The sequence below is a fragment of the Stenella coeruleoalba genome, assembly GCF_951394435.1.
Source record: "Stenella coeruleoalba genome assembly, chromosome: 7".
NCBI classification, from domain to species: Eukaryota; Metazoa; Chordata; class Mammalia; order Artiodactyla; family Delphinidae; genus Stenella; species Stenella coeruleoalba.
In genome coordinates this window covers 82,390,380-82,408,427 of record NC_137153.1, presented here as the reverse complement: position 1 = coordinate 82,408,427, position 18,048 = coordinate 82,390,380, and the positions used below count along the sequence as shown (strand labels likewise).

Below are 18,048 nucleotides of genomic sequence, written 5' to 3'. Positions count from 1 at the left end.
GATCATTTGTTGTGTGAATTATTCAACGACTTTCCATGTAAACTACTAAACAGGGCTCTTCAAATATTTCTGTGGCACTTCCAGCTGTCCAACCATGGAAGCACATGGAAGGCACAAAAGCAGATGAAAACAGAAATCATGACCTAAGTTACTGCCAAGTGATAATCTTTGGTCTAAGAAAGCAGAGTCTTGACAAGTAATCCTTTGAGCTCTAACTTTGCTGGGCATTGTCACTACAGGCCCACGCTTGCTTCCCTGTGGCCCAGACCGGGGTGGGTGGGGCCCAGGGCAAAGCCACTCGGCTGTTCAGGGCAACCCATGATTATGGTGCTCCACTATCTTTTACCTTCCTCAGCTTTAAAAGTTTCCCCCTGCCTTTCTCATGCACTGCGAACAGGTATGATATGCGTTTATGACTTTTAATGGAGTATTTTAAAAGCATAGTTAGGCACGTGTTAACCACCCACAAAGCATAGTTTAAAAGTACAAAGTGGGGGCTTCCCTGGTGGCGCACTGGTTGAGAATCTGCCTGCTAATGCAGGGGATACGGGCTCGAGCCCTGGTCTGGGAAGATCCCACATGCCCCGGAGCAACTAGGCCCATGAGTCACAGCTACTGAGCCTGCGCTCCACAACAAGAGAGGCCGCGATAGTGAGAGGCCCGCGCACCGCGATGAAGAGTGGCCCCCACTTGCCTCGCACAGAAACGAAGACCCAACACAGCAAAAATTAATTAATTAATTAATAAACTCCTACCCCCAACATCTTCTAAAAAAAACCAAACCCTTCTGTGTTCAACCCTCTGTTAAAAAAAAAAAAAAGTACAAAGCATGTAGTTAACCACCTACAAAGCATAGACTGTATTTGACAATCTCAATTTCCTGGCCTAATTTTGAATAAAATGTTGATGTTTATTTAACAAAGAATTACTTCGAGTTGTAACAGTTCCAAATCCCCACTTCCCTTTCTTTCCTCTTAAATGTACAGGCTTGTGAAATCACAGACAAACCAAACAGCTTGATAAGAGGGGCCTGACCTGGGTCCCGGCCCTCATCCTGCAGAGCCCCTCCCTCAGGACCAAGGGGACGTGCCCATCCACACCCTCTGCTTACCCGCCTGTAAACCATGAGCTGGGTACCAGGACCCTGAAATTTCCTGCCCAAAGGCTCACAGTCAGGGTCAACTCAGTTCTTTTTCCTGGAGCCTCCCAGAGGCAGACGTAACTGTTGGTGTGGGCATACCTAGACACGAGGAGGTCACTGGGGTGTGATGAAGCTGGACGTGAGAGCTGGGGCATCTACAAGAAAATATGTGAAGGCCCACGTCATCTAGCAATGAACTCCTAAGGAGCCTGAGAACTGTAAATGCAAACCTGGCCTTTCAGAAAATTATGAAGGTCATTAACTGAATTTATAACTTTAAAATACTTAAACATATGGTAGGAGAGCCTCTATTTGTAATCTTTACCAGGCCCCACAAGGGCTAGGGGTTGGCCCAACAGCAAGGTATTGTGTACAGTCTTGGGAGCCCCAACTTTTGAGACCACTCCTACCACCAACCGTTCCACTGCAATACTGTGTATAAGAAAATCATGTGAGAATTTTTTCCCATTTGTTTTTATAGATCCACATACCTACAACAGTAATGAAAATATGATTTTACTTCTATAAGTACTTTAAAGACACAGTAAGAGTTAAAAAATGAAAAAATAAAATTCACGGATTATTCCCGTTTGCTGGGCCAGTACATACAGTAGGGATAAAATATCAGAGTGCTGGAAACCTTTTCCTCTCTATATTATTTGTGTTCTCTTTCCTTTTCCAGCCTTCAAACATCCAGATTACAAAATTACTGTTTTTTTTTTTTCTTTTTTTTTTTTTGGCTGTACGTGGGCCTCTCACCGTTGTGGCCTCTCCCATTGCAGAGCTCAGGCTCCGGACCCACAGGCTCAGCAGCCATGGCTCACGGCCGCTCCGCGGCCTGTGGGATCCTCCCAGACCGGGGCACGAACCCGCATCCCCTGCATCGGCAGGCGGACTCCCAACCACAAAATTACTGCTTTTAACACACTTTGTCAAACACAGAGAAAGGAAAGAGCAGAGATTCAAACTCTTTTCCTCTCCTCACTATAGCCAGCTTACTCACTGCCATTTATTACTGTGGAATTTTCACTTCTTACCATGAGTGTATATGAATTTTTAGTTTGGGGCATAACGAATTGTGCTCGCAAAAAACAAACACTTGTCCAGGACACAAAAAACACAAGTTGAGAATGCTACTTCCTTCTAAAAGTCTTTAATATTCCCTGTAACTGTTGTATTTCTGAGGCTGCCTTCAGGTAACAACTACAAAGTTGGTAACTTTAAAAAAGACTCTTGAAAGAAGAAAATTCCATCTGAATGGAATAGAGGGCTATTTATTGGGAGCAGCAACAAAAAACTTTGTTTTCCTCATTCAGAGAAACTACCTGAAAAGCAAGTGAGTGGGCTGAAACACCCAGCAGTCTGATGATAATATTTGAGCTCTGTGGTCCAATTGTTTCACTGATTCCCACAAAACAGAATCTGAATGAGAGTAAAAGGCACCATCAAGACTGGGAGGCTACAGAACGTTGCCACTGGCATTGCTGTTGGTGTTTGCTAAAGGTTCCCTGTTTGCATGTATTTGCACATCAGCCCTGGCAGCTTCCCGGGAACACTGCCTTCAGAAGCTAGTCCTCCAATCAGCATAGACTCGTTCTATATGCACATTTTAAGAGAATTCAGGACTAACTGGAAGCTCAAAGAAATGAAGGGGAACAATCCACTAATGTATTTTATTCTACTCAGAAGACATTATATCTCAGTTCCATACTTTAATAGAAAAACGATTTGAGGAAAGGGATTGCATCTAATCTTTACTATGCACCCCCAAAGACGCAGTGCAGGCCTATTTGCCCTCCAGCTGCCAATCAATACCTACTGACTAACTTTAAATAGTTTATTCAGACTGCACTGCTCAATTTTCAAGTTCATCTATCAATCCCAACAGGTTGCGAAGTCAGAAACCATTAAAATGATAACTTTTGCTCAGTTGTCTAACAGGAAATCAGGAAAATCAGCTACAGAGGTACAGCTGTGTCTTTTTAATATGCAAAGGAAAACATACAAATTGACAAATAGTTCTTCCTACTTAAAAGCCCCTCAATATTAATGACAATCAAGCAAATCAAATGGACTAGCATAAAGCACAGAGTTTTGCCTTAATACATTTATTAACAAAATTTCTCACCCTACAAGTTAAACATAACAGACTACATCCAACACGGGACATTTCATATGTAATATCCTTCTTTCCTCCCCAGGAAAGAGGATCAACCCATAAGGGAGAATGGAGGCTGAGAAAAAAGGGTAGAAGGAGAAAAAAGGAAGAGAAGGAAACTGAAAATGACAAGGGTGAGCAAAATGATTTAACAAGGGAGCATCTGGCGCTGACAGGAGGAACGGAACACACGCGGTACGTGGAGGGTGCTGCAGGCTGAGGGAGGGGTGCCTGTCTGAAAATTTTGTTGGGGGCAAGAATTGAAGACAATCCCGTTCGGAGTGGGGGAGTAACTCCTAATCGAACAATTCCAAAGTATTGTTCCCGGATGTGTCTCCATTTAGTCATAGTTTGCTCTCTTCTCCCAAGGGCAAAACTGTCACCAGCTCAGTTTAAAATTTCTCTAAATAAGGTCAGACTAGGTTACTACAAGATTTTATCAGCAAAACAGATTCCAGCCTAAGCTTCAGAAGTCTCATTCTGACAGGTCCAATATGGTTTGGTTATAATCCCTGGAGCAGGACTGGGGCTGGGGCAAAGGGTGTGGAATAACTCAGAGACCTTTCAAGTCCTGATAACTGTGGTATAAACACAAGTGATTATTTCAATTTTCTCTAAAGATTATTTTTTCAGGGTAGCCCAATAAACCCAATAATGCCCAGACTTACTAGGAAATTTTTTATTCATTTCCCCATGCACCAGAAAGTAAGCTAATAACGTCCCACTGAGAGTGCTGTCAAGCCAATCCCTGCACTGCTGGACGCACCACCGGGATAAATCTCCCTTCACTTGCTGTTCCAGCATCCACTTGAGGGCTAGGTCCTGGGGACTGCTCCAGACACAGTGTCACAGGCACAAGCCTGAGTGGCCCAATCAGTGCCAAGAAAAGAACAAACTAGAAAAGATTAATTCACAGATGTTCATGCATTTCACATACACAGTGCCCCATGGCCCGTTGCTAGGGCAACGGGAGACCACCAGTGTGCGCTTTATTGGCTTTATGAAGTGTGTCTCGGGGACTAGAGTCCGAGAAATGCTGCATAATAATAGTGTGGCTTTTCTGATGCCTTGTTTTCAGTGTTTATCCACATTTAACCTTCCGAGTTTTATAAAGAGCATCGTTATGCATAGCCTTCAACCCCCCCACCGCCACCAAACTGCCTCAACTTCCTATCTAGAAACATTAAAATGCATCTCCTGGGGGTCCACTTTGGGAAGGTCCGTGTTAAAGTGCTCAACCAATTCCGCCGGCGGGGGGAGGGCCTACAACCATTTAAAAGATCACTGTATCAGTGCAGTCAACCGTATCAACCACTTCGGAACAGTGAAGAAGCTACGAAACCAGAACACACACATGCCCCTAATTTTCTGTGCATCAGGAGGAACCTTGCTTTTGACTATCAGGGATCGGTTTTCACCAGACGGAAGAGCAGAACCAGCGAGGCTTATCAGGCCAAAGTCTCTCCCTATCTGACAGAACGTTCTGTGATGATGGCTCTCTTCCACGCCTGCACTGCTAGGGCAGTTATGACAGACAGCCACACGCAGCTACCGAGGACTTGAAGTGTGGCCAGTGCAACAGAGAAACTAGATTTTTAAATTTTATTTCATGTTAGCTATCTTAAATTTAACAGCTTCCTGTGGCTAGTGGCTACCATACTGGACAGCGCAGTTTTACTGGCTTACCAGACAACTACATACGTTTTGCAAAGTTCATAAAAACACTGTCTCTTCATGCTTTTAGCTTCTGCTTAATTCATAATACTCTTAACTCCAAGTAAATGTACACAGAACAGTATTGAGGACTGTGGCTGCCTCTCGCTGTGTGGTTCCTAACAGCCCCCGGTACTCGGCCTAATCAGCCTGTTTCTTTGTCCAACAGGCCCCGGGATGAAGAGTGACTTTCCTCCCTCCCCCAACTCAGGGTGGGAGGTTAAAATCACAAATGTCACAACTCTCAGAGCAGTAGCACAGATCAAGTGTTAACCTAAAGGGAAGGGGTGGGTGAAGGGGAGAATACAGGCTGTCGGGGGAGAGGGAGGATCTGGAATGAAGAGGAGAAAAATAAAGCCAGTGAATAGATCAATAGAAGCAACAGCTTACATTCAGATTCACAGGAGAAAGAACACACCGAGACAATCATTTCCTGGGAAAAGCTCAAGCCTAATGAGAATTTACTCTGCTCCTTTATGTGACAACCAGTCCTTTTGTGGCACCGGCTTCCTGACTGACAGGAACCCGGGGCCCCTTAATAGGATTTCCATATTATTTCCAACACCTGCCCAGAAGTTATTTGTTTACACTGAAGGAGGCAAGATTCTCAAATCAGACATCTGCTTCCAGTTCAGGCATATCTTAGGAAACCATCTAGAAAGCAGCTTTGTTACCATGGTGACATTTTTATTTTCCTCCTTTGGTTGGCTCAAAACATTAGCATTTCCAATTTTATTTTGTTGTTCAAAAGGCCAAATGTCGCTCAAGAAAACAGAAGTTTAAAGAAAGATAAATGAATACTCAAAAATTTCTAAAATAATTACAATGACTATAAGGAAGAATAAATAAAAATGAGGTATTATTACATTGCCTACTGGCTCTCATTGGGTGGCATCACTAACCTGTTTACCTTTCCTCCCCCTCCCCTCTCCTTTTTCCCTTAAATATCAACACTCAGCAACTTGAAAAGTACCAATTTGAGGGGGAAAAAAAAAAAAGATTCATGAATCCTTAGGGTGTGATACAATTATAAATAAGTCCATTTTCATGAAAAAGAATTCAAGCTCACCCTACAGCCATGGTGAGGGACCGGAAAGTGTAAGCTTTTCATGAACATTAGTGGTTGAAGAAGGGATGGAATAACAAACAGTGTGAGGGAAGAAAGGCAGACTGCACTTGAGTAGATTTCATGCATGTGTACGTTACTGTTTTCCTGTTAGGGGTGGGGGGAGAAGGGGACTTAGCCACCAATTACAACTATCACACATAAACAGAAATTAAAGTGACAATACTAGTAGTTGACACTTAAAATGCTTTTTTAAGTGTTAAAATGTATTACATACGGAAATATTTGGATTGGTTCTGAATAATGAATCTGATAAAGTCATATTACTTATTTTGTTCAGTTTTTAGATTCAAAGTAAAACCACCAAGTATTCAAACTAAGATTTAGTTCTGATTTGCCAGATATAAGCAGCATTTAGTCTTGAAATATGACTTCATCAGTTTCATGTTAACAGCAAGTTTATTTAAAAGGATCCAGAACTCTTAAAGCATGTATTAATTAGTCAGCCCTCAGCAAACTTCCTTTCCAGTCCTCTTTCATGAAGCCCGAATTCTGTTCAACCCTGTCCCAAGGCAGCTGCCATGGTAATTACTAGATATGACTCCTCTTCACGTCCAAAATTACAGCCCTTGTTAGTGGCTGGCCCCCAGGTATACAGAGTCTTTAACCCAGAAGATATCTGAAGCACTTCAAAAGCACAATAAAACAAAATATACAAGTTGGGTAGAGTTAAGAGTTGTAGCAGAAATAATTCAAGAAACAGAGAAGTGAGGATACTGAGCATCCCCCTGGGTAATTTTATGATTTTTCCAGAGTGGGTTATAGTAAGTGTTACTATATAAGACTATAAAAAAGATTATGAACCATTCTTTCAAATAATTCTTTTGGAAGAATTATGTACATTTTGAGAAACAAATGCTTTTGAAATTCAAATGCCAGTTTAAACAAATAAATATTGAGCCCCTTTAAAATTGAAAAAAAAACCATGTTGAATAAAAACTTTATGATGTAATATTTTTGCAAGAGATGAAATGCATTCTAATTAAGAACATTAGAGACATTAAACATGGGGATGAAAATGTCTGGTAACTAAGAGGTTTGGTTTATGGAGGAAAAGAATTAAACCGCCCTTGCCAAAAACCAGCTGGGGAAGGCAGGCCCCACAACCAGCCCCGCCCCTGCTAATTAATATTTGTTCTGCCTCAGTGATTGGTGGAGACAGCCCCAACCCCCATCACTAATCCATTCATGCTCACCACCTGAGGACCAGCTATGCCCTAAAGATATTTATTCATCTGTTTGACAAACAAACAATTATAACATATTTTCTGGAATTAGGGCACCTGCTACATTTCACACAGCTTACACGCCTAGAGGCAGGTATCAATTAATACTGAACAAATTACTGCATCATAAACCCATAGAACAAAATTCCTGATTATTCTGTGATAAGGTAACTCTAAATAGGAAAATACATGGCAGAAACAAATACCTCTACAACGAAATAAAAAAGCAAGCATAATGCTGAAACACTTAATTTTTTTTTTTTTTTTTTTTGTGTGTGTGGTACGCGGGGCTCTCACTGTCGTGGTCTCTCCCGTTGTGGAGCACAGGCTCCGGACGCGCAGGCTCAGCAGCCATGGCTCACGGGCCCAGCCGCTCCGCGGCATGTGGGATCTTCCCGGACCGGGGCACGAACCCGTGTCCCCTGCATCGGCAGGCGGACTCTCAACCACTGCGCCACCAGGGAAGCCCTGAAACACTTAATTTTAAATTACCATCTTATTTTGGAAAATTCAAAGAGTTAAACATTAAATCCTTGAAAGGTATACTTTAGAACATTAAACTATTTCCCTACCACTCAACGCCCAAAATGAAATATAATTACCACTGTGTTTATTTGGCTAATGGTATGGCCAACTTTATTGCTGAAACATACCTTATGGTGTAAGATGTATACTGTAAAATTCATTTATAGGACAGGACTGAATAACGTAACAAAACATCTACATTCCAGATGCCTGGGAAAAAATGCCTGTAGTAGTAGCTTTGAGATCCAGGGAAGTTAAATGACTTGCCCATTGACACACAGCTGACCTAGAGGGAGAAGGGAATCCTAATTCTATTACAATTCCCTTCCTACTCACCCTTTTTTTTTTTGCGGTACGCGGGCCCCTCACTGCTGTGGCCTCTCCCACTGCGGAGCACAGGCTCCGGACGCGCAAGCCCAGCGGACATGGCTCACGGGCCCAGCTGCTCCGCAGCATGCGGGATCCTCCCGGACCGGGGCACGAACCCACGTCCCCTGCATCGGCAGGTGGACTCTCCACCACTGCGCCACCAGGGAAGCCCCTTACTCACCTTTGATTTGTCCTCCTGTACAGTTCCACCAAGAAGATGATTCTTGCCCTCAAGGAGCTAAGAATCTAGTGAGAGAGATCGATGCTGTGCTGGAGCACAGGGCATCTAGGACACTACACCCTTAAGGAAATAGATGTACTTAATATATTTTAAAAACCCTACTTGAAAATGTATTTTTAAAAGCCTAGCTTAAGCAATATGCATGTCTGGTAAGTGAAGCTGGACTGCAAATACATCACTGTCTGTGTATGAAGGTAAAAGGATACAAATAGAATTCTATTTCTTGACGATCAGCATACATTCCTAAAAATTTTACTCCCCGATTATTGGTAAACTTCACTGAACTGTTTATCAACAACATGTACATGCAAACCTAGATGTCATTCTTCTACCCGTTCTCTCATCATAAGAAAAAGACTCTTCCTAGTATGATTCAGGAGAAAGTCCTCTTGACACCACTGGGAAGCACGCAGAGACATCCAGAATATGGGCCATTCGTAGGAAGGCTGGCCCAGGTTCTTCAACAAATCAGTGGCCCAGAAAAAATTTTAAAAGGAGGGAAACTCTTGCAAACCAATTCTTTGAAATAATCGAAGAAGTCTGCTTATAGGCTCGATATTAGAAGCTATCAAGGAATTATTTTTATTAAGTGATTAAAGGCATTATGATAAAAGTGATTAAATGTCCATTGTTTAGAGAAATGTGTTCATTTTAGGTAATGAAGTACATAAGGGTAAAACGCATGCTGGAATTTGTTTCAGAATATTTTAGCAAAGAAAGAAAGATTAAAATGTGACTAAAAATCGATAGCTCTTATACCTTGATGTGAAGTATATGGAAGTATATGGAGGATCTTGGCACTATTATTTCTACTGCTGAGTACGTTTCAAATTTTTAATAACAAAGGATGAGACTGAGTCACCCAGAAAGCTTTCCCTTGAGGATGGCAATGGCTATGTGACCTTGGGCAAGGTCTCAACACCTCTAAACCTTTCCTCAAATGTGATATAAACAATAAATAAATAAACCTTTCCTCACCACCTACCTTCACAATGAAATCTGAACTATGAGCTATATACATGCTCAGAGATCAGCGGGGTTGACTAGGTAACTAGGGTCCACAGAGGTTAGAGTGGATAAACTGGAGTGTCCAACTCACAGCCCTTAACGGCATACCTTCTTTTCTCAGATTACTGATGACTAAGGGGAAAATAGGAGACAGTGCAAGCCCCACTACAGTTTAGTTTGTCGGGTAGTGTTCGGGGTTTTTTGTTTTTTGGGGTTGTTTTTGATTATACCTTCTCTTTATAGTATATTTTATGGATTTCAACTCTAGGCCTTTGTCTTTATATATAATGTGTCCTTCTAAAGTCTATAGGCAATTAATCCCACCAAGCTTTCTCACAAAGGGTTAAGATCACAAACCTTCCTACCTCACACAGTTGTATGGGGGAAAGGAAATGAGTGTTAAAAGCGAAACTGCCTGGGCCAGTTATCCTCTCTTCTACTGGCCAACCTCTCCTCCTTCAAGTGGTTTCTTCTCTGCTTTCTCCCACACAGGACATGCGAGGGGTTAAACATATTAAAAGGCACACTCTTTTCAGACTGATATTCCTTTCCAACAGGAAAAAGAGGCAGAGGGGAACAAAAGCCAAGTCACACAGGTCACACAAGAACCTGGAACAGAAACCTTCACCATTAAGTCTTGATGTACAATGTGAAGTGGCAAACAGAAGTAATCATTCTGTTAATGCAAGCTAAAAACGCACCTTCACCTGTAACACCCAACTAATGAGGCAAAAGTGCTTTCTTGGCCCGAATCATACACTTCAATTTGAACATAAAAGGAGCCTTAGTCTAATTCTCATTGATAAACCTTTATGGCCAACAGAGAATAACTGGAGAGACAAGAAGAAAATCACCGTATGATGTTTTAGTTATCTACATAGAATAAATACCAAAATAGAGCTATGACAGAATAAACAGGCATTGCCACAGATACAACTAATAAGCAGAACATTATGAAAACCCTTAAACAAAAACAAAGAATCCATACAGGACAGGGCTGGGGGGGGTATAGTATATCTACCCACAGAAGAGCATTTAGCTTGAAAAGTATCTATATGTAAATTTTGTTTAAAAAAGTGCACTATCCATACTTATACCAGCAAAAATTACAAAAGCTATAAAGTTCCGTACTGGTGGATTGTGTGGAAACATACTCAAATATTGCATGTGGCATTTTTAGATGTTGCAGCGCTCTGGAGATTAGTTTGGCAATGTACGAATCACTAAAAATGAGCACACTCTTCGATGAGGCATATGGCACTCTGGGGAAGACAATCCAATGAAATAATAAAAATAAAAACACCACCACTTAGAGAAAAAAAATGGACTTATGCTATATTTCACAAATAAAAAATGGCAAATCCCTCACAGGACTGACTTGAGGCTACTGCATTCAGGATAAAAAACAGGACACATAACATACACAAGAGGGACTTAGGAAGTAACAATAAGCACAGTAACACCAACTTGGGAGAGGTCATGGAGCTAATCAATAGCTGGTGATAGGCAACTCTGCCATTTATATTCAAGCTGGTCTTGATTTTGGTGGCTAGTTTTTGCTAGAAGGTGTAGACATTTGGGGTGTAATGGGACTTATTTCTCAATCTCAGATTCCTACTAAGTTTTAGGCAATCTGGCCTTCACAGCTCTGAATCATGTAGCCAATCAAGTGGAAACTGAGAGTGATGTGAGGAACCTAATGACTCCTCTTCACGAACTGGGACCTCCAGCAACTAGGAAGCTCCTGGCAGCATGTGGGAATGTCTGCTCTCTCACCACTTTGGAGCCAACCCATTTCTACCCCTCAGCCCACGGGAGGGATAGGCAGTGGAAGCTCTCATTACCTCAGAAAATGTTTCCTCGGTTTCACTTATATCCTTTCAAAAGAAACTATAGAAGAAGTTAGAAAGTCCCCACTCAGGAAAGAGTAGTAGGAACCTATTTTGGGCTTTCCACCCTATCAGCTAAGGGTGAGAGTGGACCGTGGTCTGTGTTTCCTGCCATTGTCAGCCCCAAATCCGAGGCTTACTGTGGGCACATGTATGAGGGTACTGGATGGCCAAGTAACAAGCGGGTGCCTCGGATCCTTACTTTAACAGCCCTAGAACACACACCATTCTGGTTTCTCCTCACCAAATAAAATGAGTCTTGGGCTCCTACAGTGCTTGCTCCTTTAGATCCATGTTTACATCCTCCATCCTTGTTGAAAAATTCAGATACACGTCTGTAAATAATAGGCTTAGGAATGAACTTGGCTACTGGAGCTACAGAAAACAAGATCAATAAAGCCAAGAGCATTTGGTTTAGTGGTCACAGAACTTCCGAGAAAAGAAAAGGAAGAAAAAGGCCCAACATTTTAACGAGGGAATTTCTTTCATTTTTACTTGATACCTAAAGGTAAAGCATCTTAATTACCTGAATCTTTACAGTAAGTTTAAATTTATATTTTATAAGCTATTCTGAAATCTGCCCTGTTTAATAATCTGTAACGTCAAAAAAAACATTTTAAAGTGTCTCTCACAATTAAACCCATCCACAACTTTGCATAAATCAAAATTTTGCTACCATAACAAAATGTTACACTGGGGCTGTATAACATTGCCCACATCCTCATTACATGCAACACTAATTACTACCAGCAGATTCAGAATTTTCTGCACATTAGAGGCTTTTAGAGGAGCTATAAAAAATTTCAGGCACCATTAATTTAAATTTGTATTGAAATTTCCTTTTGACAGATGGCCAAAAATTACTTATTATTTAGAGTACCAGAGCTGCCTGTTTGCACATTAGAAGAGGAAAGGGAAAAATTAAAAGCAAGAAGGAAATTTATGTCACGTTCATTACCTGTTAAATGTTAAGGAGCATTATCCTGCATGAATAAATTATTTCATACAAGCCTGACTCCAGCTGCAGGCAACTGGCATGCTCCGGCTGATAAAAACCATCTCTAGTCACACAGCAGACAATCATAAAAAGCCCCTCTTAACCAGGAACCACTTACGGGAGGATGAGGACGATCGATGGAACAAGCAACTTACTGCTTCTCTGAGCATCACAGAACACATTTACAAAAATTAGTGAACTATTTCACCTTGCAAAGCCACAGGACAGCCCCAAACCTGACACAACACGACTTCAAATTCAAGAACAGTACCCCCAAAAATATCTATTTATAGCTACCATTCCATAATAAATCAAGGCAAAATCATCCATCTCTATTTCCTTTTGTTTTTCCCCTGGCTTCCAAGCTATATAGATACTCACTCCCAGACTCATCCTGAATGATTATAGATGATTTCAAAATATACCCTACTCTGACTATAAAATGTAATTGACACAAAAGTGTGCACTGGAGTATAAATATTTTCACAGTCTTCTGGGAGTGGGGCATGAGAGGAGGCTTTTGTTTAGTTCACTGGCCTGCCTGAAGGTATGTATTTATCATATGAAGCAGGGAATGTTTATGTTATTGGCCTCAGAATAACTAGACAGCCTTTCCAAGGGCTGCTACCAGCAAATCTTGGTCAATGCATTTACTTACTACTTCTTAAGTACATATGTGTGGAATACTTACTACACTCTGATTAAGAATGCTTTTTAATTTAGGTACTGATGTTCATATTATACAACAAAGTACACAGCTGTAAATGCATAATTAAATAACTCAATGTGTGCAGTTCCAATTGTAAACGTTGACATTTCTATGGGTATGCAGATACCCTTTCAAATTACAAAGATTCTTGAAGGGTAAAATAGATACATTTTATTTTCCATCATTTAATGACTTTGGGGAAAAAAAAACCTACTTCCCTTTTATTATAAAAGGACAAGGAATAAAGAGGCATTCAAAGTGACAGCACAGGTGGTTTCAGGGGAAGATTTTAGTCTCCGTGTACATAACTTCATTAAAAACGGCAAGAGAGGACTTCCCTGGTGGCGCAGTGGTTAAGAATCCGCCTGCCAATGCAGGGGACACGGGTTCGAGCCCTGGTCCGGGAAGATCCCACATGCTGCGGAGCAGCTAAGCCCCTGTGCCGCAACTGTTAAGCCTGTGCTCTAGAGCCCGCGAGCCACAACTACTGAAGCCCGCGCACCTAGAGCCTGTGCTCTGCAACAAGAGGAGCCACCGCCATGAGAAGCCCGTGCACCACACCGAAGAGTAGCCCCCGCTCGCAGCAACTAGAGAAAGTCCATGCGCAGCAACGAAGAACCAATGCAACCAAAAACAAACAAACAAACAAACAAACTGCAAGAGATGTAACTGCCTATGCTCCGAAACATTCAACTGTTGTAAAATACGAGAAAGGGAATTGACAGCACCTGTGCTTTGGCCAATGCTTGAGAACTGCCCTTGCTTTCTAATCTATACAAAATACAACGGCATGCGTAATACAATTATCCACAATACAGTAGCATATTTACATTGTGCCTGGCTCAAAAGTTACCAAGCAGTTTCATATTTTACTCATTTTCTGCCGTGGTAGCCTGTTTTTCTTGTTTGCTTACTATATAAATTCAGGCACCCTTAGCATACCCCATTATGGTATTACACAAGCACATCCAAATCATTAGGCCCTAACTACTTTTCCTCTTTCCCTACAACTTCTCTATAAAGAGATAGAGAAGGTAGATAAGACAATGCAAAACCTAAGGAGAATAACTTGCTATACTGAAAACCAAGATGTCATTAAATTAAAGAAAAAAAATTCTTTCTGGTGAAGAAAAATGCTCTTAAATGTTTTGATAAAGAGTTTTGTAGGATGGAACTGTTTCCCAAAATGTTTATTTCCTTAAAAACCAATTTTTTCCCATTATTATTTATCTTATAGCCAAAGCTTAACTGAAGAAAAGCAGTTATTCTTTTTCACATGGCAAAGACATAATAAAAAGAGCAATGCAAGCCAGATCTTATAATTCAATCTTGATCTATAAATCTGATTCTGATAGAGAAATGGGACCAATATCTTAAAAAATCTCAAACGCACAACTGAAAGCAATATAAAAATGCAGTTTACCACTATTTGGTACAGCCCACCAAATCATCCTGTAAATCTCAAAGAATCCATTACTACATTTATGAAAATCATTGAGAGCCCCCTTTTAAGCCATTCCTTCATCTGTAATTTTGAGTCCTACCTTGATGGAATCTCTGTCTGTAGGCAAAACAGCAGCAAATGCAGAGCAAATGGGGAGAAGAAGGAAAAAAAGAAAAGTACCAGTTAGTTTACATAAAATCATACATTTGTCAAATTTGATCTCTGCTAAATAGTAAATGGCACAGTTGTCAACTTTGCTGTAAAGTTAATTATTAATATTACTAGACCAGATCCACAAAGCGCCAATTTACCTTTGACACAATTTCAGAAACCAAAGCTGGTTATTTGTGTTACTTATACTCGTTTCCGACTTTTCCACTTATAGAAGTATTTATAGACATGCCTCAGCTCTGGACCATAGCACTAAGATAACTGAATGATGAACAGTACAGTGTTTCCAACATCAGAGATGGTAAATTTATGTTTATGTGATAAAAATCATTGACCCAAGATTATAATTCATGGTAATGACACTGAAACAAGAACAGATATGAGGTTTTAATTATAACCACACCCTTTTGACCAATGAACCACCCATGTACTACGTAAATTCCCACAAAGGAATGCTGGGAGAGACTTCCATTTGTTTTTCTGCCATTAACTAACAAAAACTACTAATAAACACCATACAAACACAAAGTCACATCAAAATGTCTCTGCACCATCATCTATTCTAGTGGAGGGAAGAAACCAACCTAGAAGGAGCACAAATGGCCTTACAATCAATTCTTTACATAAACAACTGTTGTTCTTAGAGGCAGAAATGAGTTCATTTCATGCTTCTAAACAGACTGGGTGAAAGAGGTAGTTAAACCAACAGATTTCATTAATTTGGTCTGTACTTTCTCAATTACTAAGACTACTGAAATTGTTTTCTTACCTGCAAGATTCTCACTGCATTATATGTGATTTATAAGTAATAACTGAGGCTGTCAAACGAGTAAATGATCAGTAAATCTTTCCCCAAAATACATTTGGTCTAAATTAGCTATTAACGCCACTCACTGTTTCAAACACAGGGCACTGTGGTACGTCATTACTGATTTAGACTTGGGGAACTTAGGGGGTAGCAAGGGATCAGAGGCAATAACCAGGAAATGCGTCCCCCCCTTGCCTTTGGGAAGCACATTAACTCTTGCCAACCACTACGGTATCATTTGGCAAAAGACTGCTTCCAATCATTAATTTACCTTCCAGGGGAAATCCTTTGTTTAGTCACTGCTAAAACGAAACCCAGAAACAAGAATAAACAATGACATACAGACCTACCCTCAGCAACAGGTAGGTAATATCAGACTGACATCCCGAGAAAACTGCTTACCTCTTTGGTGATCATTGTCATGGTGCTTCTTCTCATCTTTAATTGGAAGGTGAGATTGGCCTCCGAGGGCACTGGAGAGGGCCAGAAGGCCGGCACTGCTACCGATGGGCGGAATGGCAGGGGGCTGAAGCCCTGAAGGGTGCGGGGTCAGAGGCACTGGCAGACCATGTCCATGTGATAAATGCTGGGCCTGGAGTTGTTGCTGCTGTGAGAAACCAGACAAAGATATTGAACTTGTTCCCTATATCTGAGACACCCCCCCAACAACAAAAGGAGAGGAAAGAGGTGCAAAAAGATCCTGGAAAGCCCAGCACCCATGAAAAAAAGATTTATTCTTTACATATATATATAAAAGGGAAGGAGATGAACAATAGAGAAATGCTATCTTTTTTTACTTGGATTTGGTGGTTTTGCAATGCACTGTAAATAACCTAATTTTTAAGTAGTGAAACTAATTTACTTTTAATAGATGAAATTAGATTTAACAAAGCATCTGTATTTTGGTCTCCAAAACATAAAGCCTCACTATCATACATCTCTAATCAAAACATATATGTGACTGTTAAAGCAGTTATGTTGAAGAAAAAAAGCTTGAAAATTGAGAAAATTAGTGTTAAACAGTTCTCCCAGAACCACTGCACAGCATGCGTCGACAGTTAATTTGAAAGAGAAAACCTGAATTAACAACCCAGAAAAGGAAACTGGTTGCAGCCACCGTTTTAAGCCCTTTAAGTGTCCTCAGTGGTACTTGAGCAAATTACTAAAGAAAATCTAATGTAGCAAGGCTTGGGTCCTCCTGTAGGCTTGCTCAATAATGCTGAAATAATTGGGCACTCTGTGCACGTTTAGTGATGCTCGAATGAAAAGCTAGAGGCCTGCCCTTGTACTCTTCTCCAGCGGCCGCCTCTGTGTTGTGACAGGTTTATCTGAGTGGGACTGTGATGCATGCACCAGTAACTGTACTGACAAGAGTTTAAAGTCATTTTTACCGGCACACTGGCAACACATGGAGAAAGCCCTCGAGAGGCCGGAAGGGGAGTGCTTGACCTCAGCCGAGGCTGCAGCAAGCTGGGCTCCAGGGACCGAGGTGGGCAGGCCTTGCTGCCTCTTCCGAGGGGGAGAGGGGGAGGGGTGGTGATCGGAGGGTATTCAGTTAAATATATCCCTCAACAGGGGCCCCACACCAACCAATACCCTGATTAACAATGTTCTGTGAGAACAAGTGTTGAGAAATTCTCAGACCAACTTCTGTAGTGATTACATTTTAATTAATACCTTTAGAATCACTTTTTAGGCCTATCCTGTGATAGCTAAACAGTCTCTTCTATAATTTTCTTTCCAAGTAGGACTGCACAAAATAGCTTTCTCAAAAATGTGTGGGGTGGCACGTTCTGCTCCCCTTCACTGGTAAGAATCATCTTGAAAAATATTTCAAAGAAAAACGTGAGTTTTTTTTTTTCTCCTCCCCAAATTACTTTTACTTCCCTTCTCTACCCCTCTGTATCTCTTCCTGCGTCTGACAATAAACGTCCAAAGGTAGCACTACTTAGTTCTTCTCTCCAATTGACCTGCACCTACTTACTGTACATGCACTTAAAGTACAGTCAATAAAATAGTACTAACACTTTTAAGACAACTTTACATACATAAAATGGCAAATTGGAGCAGTAATAAAGACACTCCACCAACCAATGCCCACCCTAAAGTCCTGCCAACGTGCTACCTAAATGGAGTTCAAAATAATGTCGTCCTTCATTTGAGTGGCCAAAATCATGTTCATTAATTCTTTATGTACTGTTACTTAGTTGTGACCAAAAAACACGAGCACACAATAGTTTCTAAACACGTAGAAAATAGGTCTATGAAGAAACAAGGCCTTCAGCTAAATATATGGCAAATTTATTTCAAGTCCTTGTTCTACTGAAATAACCAGAAAAATGCTCCAATTCTCTTTCTCCTCTATATCCCATAATACTTCATGTGCATGGGTCGGGCACATAGCCACTTTCTATCTCAGATCAGAGTTCAATCAGCAAGCATTTATTAAGAGTCTGCATATGTCCTTCTTACCACCTTTCCTAGACTCTAAGCTCTGTGAGAGTCTGCATCCGACACACACCC

The 18,048-nt window shown here is 41.0% G+C and overlaps 1 protein-coding gene across 8 annotated transcripts in view; it reads right to left on the bottom strand.

Annotated features, from left to right (window-relative positions):
- The window catches only part of TLE4 (TLE family member 4, transcriptional corepressor), a 228,263-nt gene that overhangs the window by 64,318 nt on the left and 145,897 nt on the right, over window positions 1-18,048 (bottom strand). For 5 of the 8 annotated variants that reach the window (XM_079926683.1, XM_079926676.1, XM_079926679.1 and 2 more), the window contains exons 7-8: window positions 15,928-16,132; window positions 14,647-14,663 (exon numbers count right to left, since the gene is read on the bottom strand). In XM_079926683.1, the coding sequence (XP_079782809.1) occupies window positions 14,647-14,663; window positions 15,928-16,132 (222 nt within the window). The remainder of the gene's footprint in view (window positions 1-14,646; window positions 14,664-15,927; window positions 16,133-18,048) is intronic. The other 3 variants (XM_079926677.1, XM_079926680.1, XM_079926682.1) reach the window with 1 other exon arrangement.